Genomic DNA, 18,584 nt, shown 5'->3' on the forward strand with positions numbered 1-18,584 from the left:
TATTGCTACTACGACTACTACTACTACTACTACTACAACTACTACTACTACTACTACTACTACTTTACTACTACTACTACTACTACTACTACTACTACGATCATACTACTATTTCTACTACTACTGCTACTAGTAATACTGGTAGTATTACTACTACTGTTCCTACTACTGCTGACGCTACTACCACAGTGACTACTGCTGCTACTACATGACTAGTGTTAACAATGGTGCTGCGACTATGATAACTACCGCCACTACTACAACTGTTACCACAACACATGCACTCACGCAGTGACGGCGACACACACACACACACACACACACACACACACACACACACACACACACACACACACACACACACACACACACACACACACACACACACACACACACACATCCTTCAAACAGTGGCCGGTGAAATGAGATCTCTGCTTTTGACCCATCCTGGCTTGACCTTTCTCCGGGGCGGAGGGGCAGCATACAGCGTCGCCCGGGGACCAGTACTATACTGTACGTCCATCGCTGGTCAGACGATGATGTTGTGCATGTTTTTGGCGGGGGTCCTTACAGATGTTACATGGAGGAAAGCCCATGTGAGCACGGGGAGAACAAACTGTGTGCAAACTCCACACAGAAAGGCCCCTAACGGGGAGATAACCCGCCTACTACAGCGCTACTACTGCGACTACAGGGCCGTTTTTGCTATAATGTGGACTATGCGGTTGCATACGGCCCCCAAAGCCACCAGGGGGGGCCCAAGCTGCCGTTTTAGCCCATTTTCCGACAGCGCAGTTTGCGTTTGACGAGCTCTCGCAAGCTCTTGACTTCCAGAGAAATCCGTCGGTCTGTAGCATGTCATGCTAAGTCACTGCCAAGCGGGCGTAACGGAGCTCCAAAGTCAGCCATCATTTAGACAAAAGTAAATGAGCGTGACTATTTTCAAACGCATCCCTTGACCTCTCACATCAAGACATCTGAGTGAGATTGGGCTCTTATACGAGTCTCACCTTTACAGCCGTGCCTGGCATATGTCAGCTACATGGGGGATGCTAACTTCCGGGTCCCAAACACGCCAGTTTCGTTTTTTCTTTTCCTTATTTCCGCACACTGTGGGAGCTACACAATCATGGAGTCGGTAGAATCGGGTGGAGCTACAAAGCGGAGACTCCTGCGAATCCAAAGAGCCAAAACTGCATTCATGCGTGACGACATATGGCCTCAGAGTGACATTTCAGTGTGATGACAGCATTTTTTGAAACTTGACCTTACTGTATCAAATGACCTCTCGTGACCTCTAGGATCCTCACAGCCTCACGAAACCAAGACCCAGAATCTAGACACCGAGACCATCCAGGAAATGGACGGGATGCCCAGGTACAGTGAAGATAAGTGGGTAGAAAATAATTCTTGTCATGAAGTTGTCGAAATCACATGCACCACAGCATTACGCTCTGCAAAGTGTTTTTCAAGGTCATGAGGTCTTCAGGTGGTCTTTTGGCCTCATTCTCCAGTGGTCAAAATGGCCATAAGTGCACCAAAGCTGTGCTGTTAATGATATCAAAACACAACTTGGTGCAGAAAATAATCACACATAATTGAGCGTGAGAACGGCCATCATTAGGCATGAGTATAATGTCCAAACCCCCTTTACACTCAAAGTATTAATAATTTTACCAGGCACAATTACAAATATAATGTTTATTACCTCGTTATTGAAAGAAAATATTGAAATACAGTGTCAAGCTGCGTCTCAAAGGATTCCTTAGGGTCTCAGCTTTCTGATGGTGTGAGGCACTTGTATGTGGCTCCAACTGCTGAACCCTCCCCCAACATTTTTCATCCATTAGTGTCCTAGGAAAACACCAAAGCCGTATTTGTGACACAAAAAAACGCCTTAAGCTCGCTGTTAACCCTTGAACGTGTCTGTGGTGCAGTTCACTATTCCACACCAAAGCCTTCACCGCATCAAAACCACAACAACGGGAGGAATCATGGGAATTAGGAAGCAGCAGCGAACGCTGGAGCGGACCCGGCTCCTTTCTCCCCTGCTTGGTTTGTGAAATCTCATCGGCCCCATGTGATTAGCGCCTAAATGCTTTCTAATTTGACTTAACAACACATGCTTCCTGAGGTGACATTGCAAAAACAAATTGGGAAGATTGAAAAATGTGATTATCGTTGTGCGTCAAATTCCCCCGTACAAGGGAATAACCCAGCGACAAAACAATCTGATAAATCCACCGAGCTGCGATCCGTGTACTTCCTGTTAACCCGCTAACCCAACCGACTACTACGTACTGCTAGCACGCTCGGTAAAATGTCATCTGTATTCATGGATTCGCCATGTCGTCAGGGACGTTCCTTGCGTATGGAAATATCCCGGGACAGATTTTCATATGAGTGTAATCAGATGGATAATACATAACGTGTTTGCATGCGGGGTGAGATTTCAGTGCATTTGTGCACTCCATCTGTGCAGCAGATAAAGTTACCAGAAAACCCAATATTTCAAAGTCCATTACACCAAACCATAGATATCAACCAACAACCAATATTATTTGAGAAGTATGAAATAATATGGTCGTAATATGGTCACAAATCCCTGCAGTATATCTTGTTTAATATACGTATCTTTAAGGCACTTCAGTAATTCTTTAGTCCATATTATTGCAATAACCATGCAATATAATAATATAGTATTTTGATTACTGCCTGAGCAAAGGTCACTTTTGAATAGTGACCAATCCATACATCTATATACCCATATATCCATCCGTCCACCCACCAATCCATCCACCCATCCATGCATATATCAATACAACCAAACTTCCATCCATCCATCCATCCATTTATCCACCCATCCATGCACCCACCCATCCATGGAAATATAAATGCATCCATCCACCCACCTATCAATGCATATATCAATACAGCCATACTTCCATCCATCCATCCATCCATCCACCCATCCAGGCATGTGCAGAGAGCCCAGTATTTGTATTTGTATCTGAATTTGTTGAGGCAGCAAAACTATTTGAATTTGTATTCGAACAAAAGTTGAGATCGTCTTAACTGTCCTGTTATTGTTTGTGTTTTTATTACACTTGTAATTTTAGGATATTAAAGTGTTCATTTTATTGTTCTTCAATAAACTTTTTTGATAATCATGAATGCTTAAATGCAATATTGGTTTATGGCTTCCCCAAACCCAGCAATAAACATGTATTACAATAAACATAATAAGAAAATAATAAGAAAGAAAAGAAAACCATTTTAAAACCAACATTCAGTTCCTAATCCACAATCAAACCAACAAACAAATCTCTAAACTAATAATAATAGGAGGAACAGAAAGAAAATTACAAACAAACAAAAAAAAAAATGTACGAGTAAAAACTGTTCTCTGAGAAATACAGTATCCCAAGCAGTAAACCTCCCTCTAGGTCCAGCTGCAGAGACAGTGGCACCAGAACACCAGAAACAAGGGAAACACAGTGAATCTTCTACCTTTCACCTGGTTTGGGGTGAGTTCTCCCTGAAAACAAATCATTTTTTAAATATTTGTACAAAATGAATATTTGTAAAAACTGCTATTTGTGCTTTCCCGAATACCCAATTCGGCTCCACCCCTATGCTCCACCCACCCACCTATCCATATATCCATCTGTAGTATTCATTCATCATCCATCCATCCACCCATCCATCCATCCCTCTTGAAATCTTGAATTATCTATCAATAAACCCATCCACCCATCCATTCATCTATACATCTATCCACCCATCTATCCATCCATCCATCCACCCACCCATCCATCCATCTATCTATATTCAAGATTCAAGAGGTTTATTCGTCACATACATATACATACTTTCATACATATATATGCAGTGAAATGTCAATGCAATGCACCCGGTGAGTACACACAATATGTTCGAGACTGAACACAGTAGCTACCTATCCATCCACCCACCCATCCATTCATCTATCGATCCATCTATCCATGTATTCACCGACCCGTCCATCCATCAGCCCACCAATCGATCCATCCATCATCCATCCACCCTTCCATCAATCATTCATCCATCCACCCAGCCATCCTCCCATTCATCCATCAATCCATTCATCCACCTATTCCCCCTTCCGAATGACCCATCCATCCATCCATCCATCCATCTATCCATCCATCCATCCATCCATCCACCCATCCACCCACCCAACCATCCATCTATCTACCCAACCATCCATCCATCAATCCATCCATCCATCCATCCATCCATTTGGGGCTGGGGTAGAACCACTGTAGGCAGTGGAAACCAAAAAAACACAGTCAAAATATTCTGAGATCATTAGTAGTAGTTACTAGTACAATTCACCACTTCTTTCTTTCATTTAAACCTTTTGTGGCCATCCGCCACATGCTTCCTCCCTGTGCTTTTTCATCTCAGCCTATTGTTCTTCCTTTGATATAAATATATCTGTGAACGTGAACGGTAGGAGCAGGAAGGGAGGCGGCGGGGCAGCGCCATGCCATCTCCGGCTCCGCTGCTCCATCACAGGACGGCGAGACCAAACATCTGCTTTGTTTACAAGCCGCCGGCGTCACACAATTACCTCTTATCACGATGGAATGAAAGCCACTCTGCCGTCCCCTCCTTCAGAGCGAGATACAGCCATATCTCATACCCGCTAACGCTATCACACTTTTTTTTTTTTTTTTTTCATGAGCAGTTGTGTGCGCACCAACCGTAAACAGGCGATTTACTGTACGGTGAGCTTTCATGAGGCTTAGACAAAAGGCTGATACGCACGCACCGCCGCCCGACACAACACAACACCACACACACCTATCCTTACCACTGTGACACTTCCACACCAATTTCCCCGTGTGTTTCCTCCAAGCGTGGAGTGCCGCTGAGCTGTGACCATTTAAGGGTCCTTTAATGGAGTACGGCCGGCTGCCTGTCAGTGGGGGTAACTGAGTCAGCACCTACTCCAGCCAGCGGTAGTATCTCGCTCTCACATTCACATATGGCTCCGTTGCCGCCAGCGTCGCCCCCCCGGCCAGCGTCGCCCCCCCGCTGGCCAGCGTCGCCCCCCTGGCCAGCACCGCCCCCCTGGCCAGCGCCGCCCCCCTGGCCAGCGTCGCCCGCCTGGACAGGGTCACCAGTGTAGCCCCCCTTAGCCAGCGTCGCCACCTTTACCAGCGTCGCCCCTCCTGGCCAGCGTCTACCCCCTCACTTCACCAGCGTCGACCCCCCTGGCAAGCGTCGCCCCCCTGGCCAGCTTCGCCCTCCTGGACAAGGTCACCAGTGTAGCCCCCTTTAGCCAGCGTCGCCACCTTTACCAGTGTCGCCCCCCCTCGCCAGCGGCGCCCCCCTCGCCAGCGGCGCCCCCCTCGCCAGCACCGCTGGCCGCTCATCATCCAAATGGCACCGAAAAAAGTGGAACTCACTTCCAGGTGGAACCTGCTCCTCGATCATCTTTTAGCCCTATTATCCTTGGCCTGGTGCATTGGCGAATACATTATCAGATAATTTCACAATATAAAACTATTGTGAGGATTATTATTTTGAGAATTGTCGAATGTGAGAATTGTTTGGAGTAGTTCAAGGTAAAAAAAATTGAGACCATCTTTACTGGGAAATGGTCACGATCATTCAATATCTCAATGACCCAAAACTGAAATTGAGTATATTATTATTATTTTTATCAAACACATTTCTTTTTTTTTTGATTATGATGATTATTATTACTATTATTTTAATGCTTGAATTAATCATGAATTAATTATGAATTTGAGTTGCATGTAGTGTATTAAATGTGCTATACAAATAATAACAATTATAATAATAATAATACGAATAAAAATAATAATCATAATAATTTCTATTATTATTATTATTATTATTATTATTATTATTATTATTATTATTATTATTATTATTATTATTATTATTAATCTCTGGTAGCAGTAGTGTCACTTTTGTTCAAATCAAAAGTTTTTAACATTTTCAATGTGTTGATTTGCGTATTTTCAACTGTATTCGTTTTTGTACAACTCAATACAGAATCCTTTGTTTGCTTTGTTTCGACGGCAGAAGTTTGTCATAATCGGCGTTTGCAAAAATATACCCTGAGACATTAAGGAGAACGAGCAGTCGTTGAGAGAGAGAAACACAGGTCGCTGTCGTTCCTCACAAAGCAAAACGTTGATCGTTAACGTCAGCCCGAGTCCAGCTGAATTTAGAGTGTGTGGAACTCCAGCCCGCTCTTCCCCGCTCGTTTGCGGCGCCTCACTCTCCCTGACAGAAGCTGAATCTCTGCGGCGGGAGCGGCCGCGGTTCCCGTCAGTTCCCGAAGCGTTCCCGCGGAGATCAGCTCAATATCTGCTGACGGCAGCTCAAAGACCCCAGACGCTGAGACACCGAGAGCGGGATCCGGGAGGACGTGGGATAGAAGCCCGGTGGACGCTTTTCTGCAAGCGGACGGATCCGACTGTCAGGAGGAATCTGTTTCGGAATCTGACAGGGCGCGTGTTTTGTTGTTGTTTTGGTGCGTTGCGCGGCGCCGTGCGGTCGCTGGAGCGCACCGCATTTGAAATCACACTACAAAGCGACATTAAGTCGTCTCAGAGAAGCAGAGCTGACACGTCCTCCCTCTGTGACCGGGCCGAAGGGAGTCTCTGCAAACAACCACCTACTGCAGCAGCCGGGGGAGAGCCGGTGCTGGAGTTGGCGTGGTCGGTGGAGCCGTGGCCCTGGGGTTGGTCGCGGTTCACGACGGAGCAGAAAATGCAGAAGTTTGAGCCGAAAAAAAAAAAGCTGAACTCGCAACGCGCGCGTGAGTCATTCTAACATGTTGGTTCGGCAGCAACAGAGAGCTGCGGAATAATTGCATGCGGAGTAATTCAAGACCAATAATTTTAGAATAATTATCATTATTATGACGGAGCAGTGGCGGATGCTAGTTCTAACGGGACCCAGAGCAAGGGTTATTTTCATGTTTTTTTCACGGTTTCTTTCTTCTTCACCGTGACATCCGCCCATCAAACGCAAAAGCTTGACGTGATCGCGCCGACTATTATACTGTGAAAACACAATGAAATGAGCATGATGGAGATGAGGTTGCTTATATAAGTATGTATAAGAGAGATGACAATGAAGGCTGCAAAGGCAGTTTCCCTGACTCATATTGACGGATTCTAGTGTCAGGGCCTGTGTAATTATAATGTTAATTATGGACGTGGGACCCGCCCCGCAACACTGCATCTACTGTTTACCTTAATTTTGGTTTAGGAATTTTTGTACGAGTATAGGAAAACAAGGTTTGTTTTCCTATACTGGTGAGGACCAGCCTCGGAATTTACGACTTCTTTGGTTTAGAAGTACATCAGGAGCATGGGTCCTCACTTACAAGGCGTATTTACAGACCTCAGTTTGATACCAGCACAATAATGTGTGTGTGAGTGTGTGTGGGTGTGTGCTTGTTTGATTTACTATACGCGTGAGGACCAGCCTCCAAATGTACGATTGTTTTTAGTTTGGAAGTGCACCAGAAACATGGGTCCTCACTTATCTGGTGTTACTTGGACCTCACTTTGATACCAATTTTGTGTGTGTGTGTGTGTGAGTGTGTGTGCGTGCGTGCGTGCATGCGTGCATGCGTGCACGTGTACGTACCAGCAGGACAGGCACCTTCTGAGATCACCAGCACCTCAGACTGCTGCTTGCAGGCGTCGCGGCGCAGGAAGCACTCGTTCTGGTAGTTCTGATTGTTGGAGCCACACACTGGCACATAGTCATTGTTGCACTGCAGAGGGGAAGGGCGGAGGGGGGGGGGGGGGGTAGAGGAGTGGGGGGGGGGTAAAGGATGGGAGAGGAGGTAAAGAGATACGAGGCACAGGGGGGAGGGGAGGGAGTGGGGGGAGGGAGGAGATGCAAGGAGGAGAGGGGAGATGGGAGCAGAGGAGGGAAGGTAAAGAAGGGAGGGAGAGCAGAGAGTGGGGGAGGAGGGAGGGGGGGCGGGGGGGAAATTGGATACGGAATAGAGAACAAAGGGAGGAACAAAACGGACGATAAAAGGAATTAAAACTTGCTTCATGTGTTCCCCAAAATAAAGCCCTTAGTTTCAAACAGCGTGACCTCGTCTGAGACAAACTTCACTTTGTACATTCTCATACATCCACACCCCCACACCCCTCCCCCATACCCCCACCCCTCCATCCCTTCCTTTCCCGCCCTTGTAACTCACCGCACTCTTCTCAACGGTATGCCATTATAAATGCCAAGTAAATCCTTTGAAACCGAAAAAATCTAATTTCCAGCAAAATGTCACTTAAAAGCTTCCAGCTCTGAACCCTTGATGTGCTTTAATTTGTTTTTAAAACGGCTGTGTGTTCTCTCAGATGAGTTGCCCGCTTACGTTTTGTTGCTGTACACACCAAAGCAAAAATGCAAAGAACAGATTCCAATTGAGCCAGTGAAGTTAAATGGGCGCTGGGAACTGATATATTTCCTTCCTGTGGATTTTGCTGTTTTTAATGGCTAACAGACGTTAGTGCTGGAATTTCACCCAATAAATCAAAGAATCTGTGGAATCAAAAAGTAAAAACAAAGACACATCAATCAGTCACTGCATAAAACGCGCACCCCGCCAAATAAAGCTGTGGTGTGGGGATGGTGTGGTTTTAGCAGCCACACCCTGTCCTCTAGGTTATTCGGGCCCAGGATCAGTGTGGCTGTACACCTGTTGCCCGTTCAGGTTCAACAAACAACAGGTAAAACCCTCGTCCCCACACACACTCAGGATAGGATAGAAGCCCTTGTCATGATATGTTGTACATCTGCTCCGGGCTTGTTCCACCTAGCCCACTCGCTACAATAGGACTGTGGGTTTTCAACCCCATCGCCTGTGTCTCTGTGCCGGAGGTCCCTGAAAACGTCACTCGGGTGGCGTGCGGCAGGCGAAACCGCCACAATGGCACCTGAACAGGGACTCTCCGGCACGGGGAAGGGACACAGAAGGGCCCTCCGAAGATGTCCTGGAGCCACCGGCGGGTAAACGGGCGACCCCAGCACCAACCCTCTTCCGACTGGCAGCAGCAGCACCCAGGGGGTCCGGCGGAGGACCGCGCGAGAAGCAGCCGCCGCTACCACCACGGGTAACCGCCTGCAGCTAGCTGCTCTGCCAAGCAGCCGCCGCCGGGACCACCCAGCAGCCCAGCAGCCAGGCCAACGCTCCAAGCAGCCCCCGCAACAGCCAAGCCCCACTACAGCTCCACCAGCCAGCGCAGCAGCCCGAGGCCCCACCCTCCAGATGGGAGGAGCCCATGGACCGTGCTGTTCCAAGAACCCAGGAGGAGGGGAGGGGACAGTTATTTTTTTTGTTGGAATTTTTTGTTGGTTCGCGGTGTGGGTGTAGCTGTAGAACTGTTGCTCATTGATTGGTCTATTGAGCAACAAGTAGAACCCCTGTCCCCACACACACAAAAGCCCTTTATTTTTTCAACTGGTGAATAGGTATAGTACATTATTTTCTTCTGACTAGATGAAAAAGTAGTCGATACGTGATTAAATATGAGACACTCGAGCACCTTTTACACAGCCTGTTCAAGGCGGGAATGTTGCACCATTATTCCGCCTCGTCATTCTGTGTGAAAGGAACGAACACGGACTGGGGGGCTTGGTTTAGCCGGCAGCTGAGGTCGTCACAGAGCCCAAACCGGGTCGAAACAACGTCTGTGTGAAAGTGACTGCTGCATTCACAAGGAACACGGCAGACAGCATGACGGCAGCACGGCCGAGAACACAGGCAGTGGAACACCGCATGTGCCGTGTAAAGTTTAAATATTTTACCTTGTTGCCCTCCTGTACGACGCAAATACAGCCAGATGTTACGTAGGCGGGGAGCGGACTCTACTGCGCATGTCTGCTGCGGCTGCCTGCCGGTCCCTTTTCTCTGTAATATCGCACTTAGATGGCTTAAATAAAATCTGTGTATTGATATAAAAGTTGTTTTCTCTATTCATTAATTGCATGGAGGCTGTTTGGTGCCTGTAGCGAGAAAGCAGATGGAGAATTTGGACGTGTGGCGTGCGTGGTGCGGATGGTCTGGTGATTGAGTTGCGGCTCCAGGTTATTACTTGTATAATAATTAAATATGAATAATTAATACTGCTGCCAGTGGAAACCAGGTGATCAGCTATTGATCGCCCCAGATCAGTGATGTCCGCAGCCCAACGTGTATGTTAAAGGTCACACTATCGATCACGCCCCGTGATCATGCCTCTGAGTCTGGGAATCCGCATGCTGTCTAAACCCACACATCAGGGGTGGTGGGGGTGGGGGCATTATGCCGCCTTTGTTTGGTTCAGTGTTAAAAAGCAAAGCCGTGACCTTAACGGGTCGTCTTTACGGCAGCATTGCGGGATCTCCGCACAAAAGCGGCAATTGATATCTGCCACTTCTCCTGTGAAACCGAGTACACAGTGAGTACGCAGAGAATACACAGTGAGTACGCAGAGAGTGCACAGAGAGTACACAGGGAATACACAGAGAGTATGCAGAGAGTACGCAGAGTACAGAGGGAGTACGCAGAGAGAATGCAGAGAGTACACAGAGAGTATGCAGAGAATACACAGAGAGTACGCAGAGGGTACACATAGTACACAGAGAGTACACAGAGAGTACGCAGAGAGTACACAGAGTACACAGAGAGTATACAGACAGTATGCAGAGAGTATGCAGAGAGTATGCAGAGTACACAGAGAGTATGCAAAAAATACACAGAGAGTAGGCAGAGAGCACACATAGTACACAGAGAGTACACACAGAGTACACAGAGAGTACGCAGAGAGCACACAGAGAGTGCACAGAGAGTACGCAGAGAGTACACAGAGTACACAGAGAGTACGCAGAGAGTACATAGAGAGTATGCAGATAGTACACAGAGTACACAAATAGTATGCAGAGAATAAACAGATAGTACTTCACTATATAATAGCATACACACATTCTGGGGCCCTGCCTCAGTCATGAATAGCTAATCCATAGGGGGGCACCAAAACCAGGAATTTGGTAGGAGGGTGCACGGAGCAGGGTGTTTAAAAATGGCTCACGAGGAATTATTTACACAAAATGCTCGTCTTCTGCTGCTGCCGTCGCCGCTTCAGTTCATGTTTCCTGGAAACTGAACCGACAAACTACAGTTCCTCTTCAGTTGTGTTGGTTGTTGAATAATATCACGATTCTTTTTCATGTTGGATTTTAAAAGGCGGAACTCGCAGCTGGAGCCGGAGCCTCTCGTTTTTTTGAAGAATAAGATTTGAAATGCATCCTAAATAGGCAGAGAAGCAATTTACAAGTAGTCAATAGGAAATAACATGACACAAAATGTATTTACAGATTTTGATAGTGACAAAGGAGACGTCAAATTAAGCCATTTTACGCCCCTTCCTTAGAGACAACCTATCAACCAAAAATAGCAAACAGTAGTTGGTTTGTTTTGTCACCTTGTAGGGCTATATTTTTAAAAACTGGGAAATAACTTAAGTTACACTGTTACGTAACTTGCAAAATAGTCTTGGATATAATTTATTTTGCCGCGATTTAAATTTGCTCTCCGAGAGGGTGCGATATGTGGGGGGATGGGTGGGGGGGCTACCGATGCAACGTACACATTCTCACCACGCTTGGCTCTTAATGGTATTACCAAAGTCAGACGTTTCTGGATCGTATTTAATAAGTATGTTATAGGATCATCCTATTAGTCAGTGTTGTATTAATTAAAAAAAAAATAAAGAAAAAAGAAACCGTCTCTCAGACGGGAGTCGGCCCCCATCGTAAGCCGCCAGAGCCGACTCGTTGGCAACCGACACATCGCTCTCTCCGCTGCGCGTCTGCGCTCCCCATTTCTCCAAACGAAACAAGTAGAAATACTGTGTTATATTTTCAATTATAATTGTTTTATTTTCGTTTACTAATTCAAAGAAACACAAAAAAAGCTGTTCATAAGTTCCGTGCCTTTTTTTTTTTTTTTTGCCACAACCCGCCGGATCAGCAGCGTTCCGGCACCTCCCGGGTGATGAATCACGGACGAGTAAGTAATGTGATTTCAGATTTGGCTGAAAAAACGTCTTTGGATGCGTTTATGAGCCAAAGAACTGCAACTGGTAGAATGTGCACTGCAGCACAAGCCTCTCCCACCTCTCCGTAGAGGCAGACCGTGCAGACATTTTAAAGGTTCACGAGCTGATATCGCACACCCCTTCGTCTACAACCACAATGAATACTTAATTCCAAAAATGCCCCCGAAAGAAGACCCAGAAGTTAAATAGTTGTTCTAACCCAAAAGTAGAAAAACTAGGCATATCCATGGGGATAAAAGTTAAACTGATCTGTCACTGTTGTACATTCTCTAACAGTGCTGGTGTAAATGAAACAATGGTGAAGCCTGTTCATCATTTTGCTGGGGGACCCCCCCCGGAACCTCTTGAAGGACCCCTGGGGGTCCCCCGGACCCTACGTTGAGAACCTCCTGATTTAGAGGCTGGCTATCGTGGCTAGAGCCGGAGTCGCTGAACCAGGAATATTTTGTTTTGGCACCACGCACCGCTCCTTTACTTTAGGTCACTTCCGCCAATTCTGAAAGACTGTTATTATACAGCACAAGGTGTGATTCAAAAGGGCACGACGCTAACATTCAGAAGTGGTTGCCAAGTTGCTGTTGGTTGCCAAGCCTGACAAAAAGGCGGCCTTCGCTCCCTTCGCCACTCTTGACACTAAAATCTATGCGCCAGGATAACTCACATTCCTTGGCGGCTGTTTCCTAGACCGGAGCGCACAGGACGGTTGACGATGGCCCAAATCCGGAGGACCCGGGGGGCAACCGGGCAACCGCTCGCGTCGGACCCTGTTGGACTAAGATTGGTAGCCTCTGCAGCCAAAAGGACAACATCTGCCCCGTCATCCATCCGCTTCTCTGCGGAAGCCCCAGAGGGGAAAGTCAGAGAAAATATGATCTCTCATCTCATTTGATCCCATCTTATCAAGCGGAGGAAGAGCCGCACGGGAGAGGCATTCACCCAGATTGGCTCCAATACGTTTTTTAATACCTCGTTGTCCTTTTTTCCAAATGAAACCCGCGCGTCTAGGCGCAAACGTTAACAGCGTCGGCTCACACCGACCCTCCCTTCGCACACCGCAGAGGTTTTCTAATTAAGTACAGTCGCCCTTCCCCTTCGCAGTCATTCCTTTCCGTATTCGCACGCAGCCATTTCCAGCGCCGTTCTCGGAGCGGTCGGGGGTAAGAAACCTCCGCCGGGGTCTTTCCGCAGTAGGCTATCTGTCGCAGGTAGGGGAGATCATTACCGACTCGGTTCTTTTGCCTATGCAGTGGCTCTGGATTATTTTATTTTTTATTTTTTTACGAATGATTGATGAAGGCGCAGGGACCCGGGTCTTAGTTTCTTCAGCGGTGGGAGCGAGTTATTCACTTTGACAAACAGCATATTGATCAAACTGCTCGGCACCGAAGGGATAATAGGAATAATGATGATTTAAATTACACCGCGCTTCCCTTCATTGTCTCGATGGATGGCAAGACAACAATGGCTGCTAAATGGCATTCGTCTAAGCTGCCTCGGAAACTTGAAACTGAACCCCCCCGCCTCCCCGCCCCCCCGACCCAAAAAAGAGCTGGAAAAGTTAAAGGGTGGTTTGGAGCATGTCGTGACATCACAAGGACAGAGGGCTCAGGTGCACGGCGTTTTTGGCAGCGGCCCTGCTCCCCCCGCCCGAGGCGCTAATGAATCAGTTCCGGCCGGCGCAACATTATCCCCGAACCCATCACTTCTGCTGCTCTGGGGAGAAAATAATCCCCAAAAAAAACATGACTAGAATGAAGCGAAATTGCCACGGAACACGAGACGTCAGCTGGACAGCTCGACATTCAGAGTGAAATTGATTCTGTCTGGCGCTCATTCGGCTCGACAATCACCTGGATAAGTGCGGCGCATTTTTAGATCTGGAAATGTAATGGAATTAATCGTTTTTCTTTTTCTTTTTCTTTTTTTTGGGGGGGGGGGGTCGCAGCTTGACCTCCCAGCACCGTCCTTTCAGGTGACTGCAACGGAAAATATAGTGAAGGTAAAGATTGTGTACCCATTCAGGCATCTGCTAAAACTTTCGCTTTTGAGCCAAGATTAGGCAGAAATAGCCACGAGACCTAGAGACATCGAATTCAATGTCCTTTCAGCCCAAACATTGTTCATTGGGGGTGCTTGATAATATTTCCTTATACGGGAAGAAAGTGTGATTAATTGATTTCTTGTATCATCTGGAAAAACAGCCCAAAAAAATACTGTTTATGCTTAAAATAAGGAAATGTGTCTTGGTAGGTTCCACATGTCTGCTTGTCTCTGGTAGAGGTAACTAGCTGGAGACATGTTACCTTTTCAAAGTTCACAGAGCAATCTTACACACACACACACACACAACACACACACACACACACACACACACACACACACACACACACACACACACACACACACACACACACACACACGCATGCACGTAGTCACGCACGCACGCACGCAACAAGAAAAAATGCTCAGCGTGCACACACCCTCACGACGCTGTTTGTGTCCAGGAATACGATACACATTTCAACAGAACGCTCGCTGTTCTCTGCCACGCTGTCTAACACACACACACACGCACACACACACACACACACACACACACACACACACACACACACACACACACACACACACACACACACACAGTTGGCTGCCAGGAGCGGCACAAAAATAACCGGGCCATCGATTCTGGAGCCTTGCAGCGCTCACGTGCGACCACCATTTTTAACCAGCAGAGAGAGAGAGAGAGAGAGAAAAGAAAAAAGTAACAGAGCATCCATCCCGTTGCCTTTTTCCCCCCCCCCTCCGCCGGTTAAAAATGTTGTCGGATGAAGGGATGGGATAAAGGCACGGAGGAGGACAGAAAACAAAAGAGGAGCCGCTCATCAGGGGGATTGAGATGAAAGGAGGAGGGCGGGAGGGGGGAGGGAGGAGAAGAAGAAGAAGCGGAAGGAAAACGACGAGGAGGGAGAGGTGCAGGAGCCGTGTGGGTGGGGTTGGGGGGGGGGGGGTGGGGGTGGGTAGGGCGGGGATCGGGGAAGTCGCGGGGGGTTAGGAAAAAAATAAAAACACAGTGAAATAAAATAATGTAAAAAAAAAAATAAAATGTAAAAAAGAAGGAAAGGGAGTTCTGACATGAAGCCAGCGAGAGAGACAGAAAATCCCCTCAAAGGAGAGCGGGAGCGAGAGAAGGCGATGGCAGAGCCTCACAAAGGAGCTCCAAATGGCTTACTGCGGGGCCAACGCTTCACCCTCTCTCCTTCTCCTTATCCCTCCCCCCCGCTCTCTCTTTCTCCATCTCCCTCCATCTCCCTCCATCCATCTCCCTCCCTCCCTCCCATCTGGCTCGGGTTGCTCGGAACCTGGGGACTGTCTCTGCTTTATGCCGCGCGTGATGCAACTTAAGGGAAAGATGGGCGGTGGAACCCTGCGGGTGCCTTCTCCTTCTCCAACCCTCCACCCTCTCCCTCTCTCTCTCTCTCTCTCTCTCCCTCCATCCATCCGCCCGCCCCCACCCCTCCAGTTCCTCTTGATCTTCCCCTAGTATCGGGCTGTCCCCTGAAGGGGGGAGGGATGAGAGGATGAGAGGATGGGGAAGGGGGTTTAAAAGAAAAACAGGGGGAAAGAGGAAAAAAAGAAACAACAACCAGCCACCGTCTCCCCAGGAGGAGGCAGAGGAAGAGGTGGAGGAGGAAGAGCCGCTCTCATGGCGGCGCTGCCTGATGGGTAGGAAAGAGGAAGAGACCTGAAGCCCGCCCCGCTTGGTCTCGTGACGGAGGGGATAAGGGATGTGGGAGCGAGTTAACGCAGAACGTCAGGTTCAAATAAAGGAGGAAGAAAAAAGGCAAGAAATGCAGATTTAAGATATATTATTACAATAATAATAATAATAATAATAATAATTATTATTATTATTATTATTATTATTATAATTATTATTATTATTATTATTATTATTATTATTATAACAATAATGATAATAACAATTATTATTATTATTATTATTATTATTATTATTATTATTATTATTATTGCCATTAGCCATTGTGCTCATCAGATTACTTGATTTACCGACATTAAAGGGTCACTCCAGTTCTGCATGCTAACAGTGTTAGCACAATGCATGGCTGCAGATGGGATCAACTAGCCTAGCTCCTATTTGGGAATTACACCTTCCAGCATTTCAAAAGTTTTTTTTTATTATTATCAAAATAGTTATTCAGGCAATGCATCTTGCACCTTTCTGACAAGTACAAGATCAATACAAGATCTTAGTCATTTTAAATCTATAAAGTATAACAATGATAAAAAGCAAATTTCCCATGTTCAAGACACACTGCAGGGCCCCAAAACCAACTTTTAGCAGTGGCTGGTGGGTTGCCAAGACTGTCAAAATGTTTGTCAATGAAGTGATAACAAGCCTGTATAATTATGATCCATATGTTCATATTCTCACTCGTTTCACCATATGAGACAAAGTAAATGGATGGGCACACTCCCTTTTCCTCGGCTGAAGTTTCTCAGCATACGTAGACATTGGCCCAAATCTGGTTGCCTGGGGAAACTGGGGAATGCTGGTGTGTTGATGATGTATGCTGCGCTCTAATCTTGTTCTGGTTCTGCGGCTTCGTCCTTCGCTCGTCCTTACCACCGGGCACTTGTAAGCTTATAAATCACCGCACGGCAGCGTATATATATTTATATATATATATATATATATATATATATATATCCCCCTGTGAAAAAGCACCATCTTAATACTCCACATGTCAGTGGGAATAAAAACAGAAGGAAGCCGCGCAAAAAATCCAGGCGGCAAAAAAAACACAACACGGGGCATTCTTAAACAAAAGCCCCGGTAGGGAAGTTATCTTGTTGCGGAAAGGAAGCCCGGGCGGCGAAGCGTAAAAACGAGTGCAACAGATTGAGGAGGAGGTGACCGGGAAAGAGGGCGCTGGGGGGCGGGGGTGGGGTCGGCGACGGACAGAAGGTGGGGAGGATCGGATCTCCCGCCACTGTCTCTGCAGACGAGGAAGAAGAAGAAGAGGAGGAGGAGGAGGAAGGAGGAGAAGAAGAAGAAGAAGAAGAGGAAGAAGAAAAAGAAGAAGAAGAAGAAGAAGAAGAGGAGGAGGAGGAGGAGGAGGAGGAGGAGGAGGAGGACGGGGACAGCGCAAAACCTGGACGCTTCAGCCAATTGTGGGGAAAACAACAGAGTGCAGACTGATCCCAGGACTCGTGGGTCCGCCAGCAGATGTCAGCGTGGGTGGGTGTGTTTGTGTGTGTGGGTGTGTGTGTGTGTGTGTGTCTGTCTGTTTTGAAGAATTTCTAAGAGTGTAAGTGTGTTTGTGTGTGTGTGTGTGTGTCTGTTTTGAAGCAATTCTAAGTGAATAAGTGTGTCTGTGTGTGTGTGTGTGTGTGTGTGTGTGTGTGTGTGTGTGTGTGTGTGTGTGTGTGTGTGTGTGTGTGTGTCTGTGTGTGTGTGTGTGTGTGTGGTTCGTGGTTCGTGGTTCGATACAGCCACGGTACTTCCGACGTGAAGGTCCTTCGGCATCAAATGTCCAAAACCTCTACGGTCTCAATGTCGACGCTGATCAATGAGGTGGGGATCGGGTTATTCTGATAAATGAAAATTTAGTACACTGAGTGGACATAGCGATGGCACGGAGGAAAATGAATCCATTCAACACATCTACAATAAAAGAGTATGAGGGTCACGCAAAAAAAAAGTACCCTCGTGTTTCCAGGATAAACTCGAATTCCGCCCCCGACTTCAGGCCCTTAACTCTCTGGTGCGGGGGGGCGCCGACCGGGAGCGCACCAGCTGGACCGTCGCTTGCCCCATCTACTCTGCCATTATCAGTATCATCAATTTTCCTGAAGCTGTGTGTGTGTTTGTGAGTCGTGAAACTCACTCGCGGGGTGCAAAAGGTTACGCCAGTAATTTACCGGGGAACTATGTCTGAAAGGTGCAATACATAAATAAATGGATAGAAAGATAATTACATAAATACATCTACAATAAAAGCACACTGTTCGCCTGCTTGTTTTCGATTTGAAATCGCTCTGATCGGGCTTTGCCAGAACAAAATAAAAATAAAATAAAAATAAAAAAGCACAGGCTAAACATGGCACCGCCATCTGCATCCTAACAGCCGAGGTGGCTGATGCCCCGCGGGCCGGTGCTGGGCCAGTGGTTGGGAACCCCTGCTCTAAACGATTCCTTTGTCCTGTTTCAAGACCCATCTCCATGCACACACACACACACACACACACACACACACACACACACACACGCTCACACACACGCACACGCACAGACCTTTGAGTTTGTGACAATGCACAGATATTTTCCCTAAATCTCCTGCAGGGGCTGCTGTGGTTCTGCCGTGCCTCCCCCTCCGCACCACCTCTCCTCCTGTCCCAAAGCTCATCCTTGGG

At 47.1% G+C, this 18,584-nt stretch overlaps 1 protein-coding gene across 1 annotated transcript in view; it reads right to left on the reverse strand.

Moving 5' to 3' along the window:
• The window catches only part of tmeff2a (transmembrane protein with EGF-like and two follistatin-like domains 2a), a gene marked incomplete at both ends in the record, with an annotated part of 107,524 nt that overhangs the window by 58,567 nt on the left and 30,373 nt on the right, over positions 1-18,584 (reverse strand). Inside the window, one exon of the mRNA XM_080018910.1 lies at positions 7,684-7,813. Within this exon, the coding sequence (XP_079875036.1) occupies positions 7,684-7,813 (130 nt within the window). The remainder of the gene's footprint in view (positions 1-7,683; positions 7,814-18,584) is intronic.

Source organism: Zeus faber, assembly GCF_960531495.2.
Source record: "Zeus faber genome assembly, chromosome: 18".
Taxonomy (NCBI): Eukaryota; Metazoa; Chordata; class Actinopteri; order Zeiformes; family Zeidae; genus Zeus; species Zeus faber.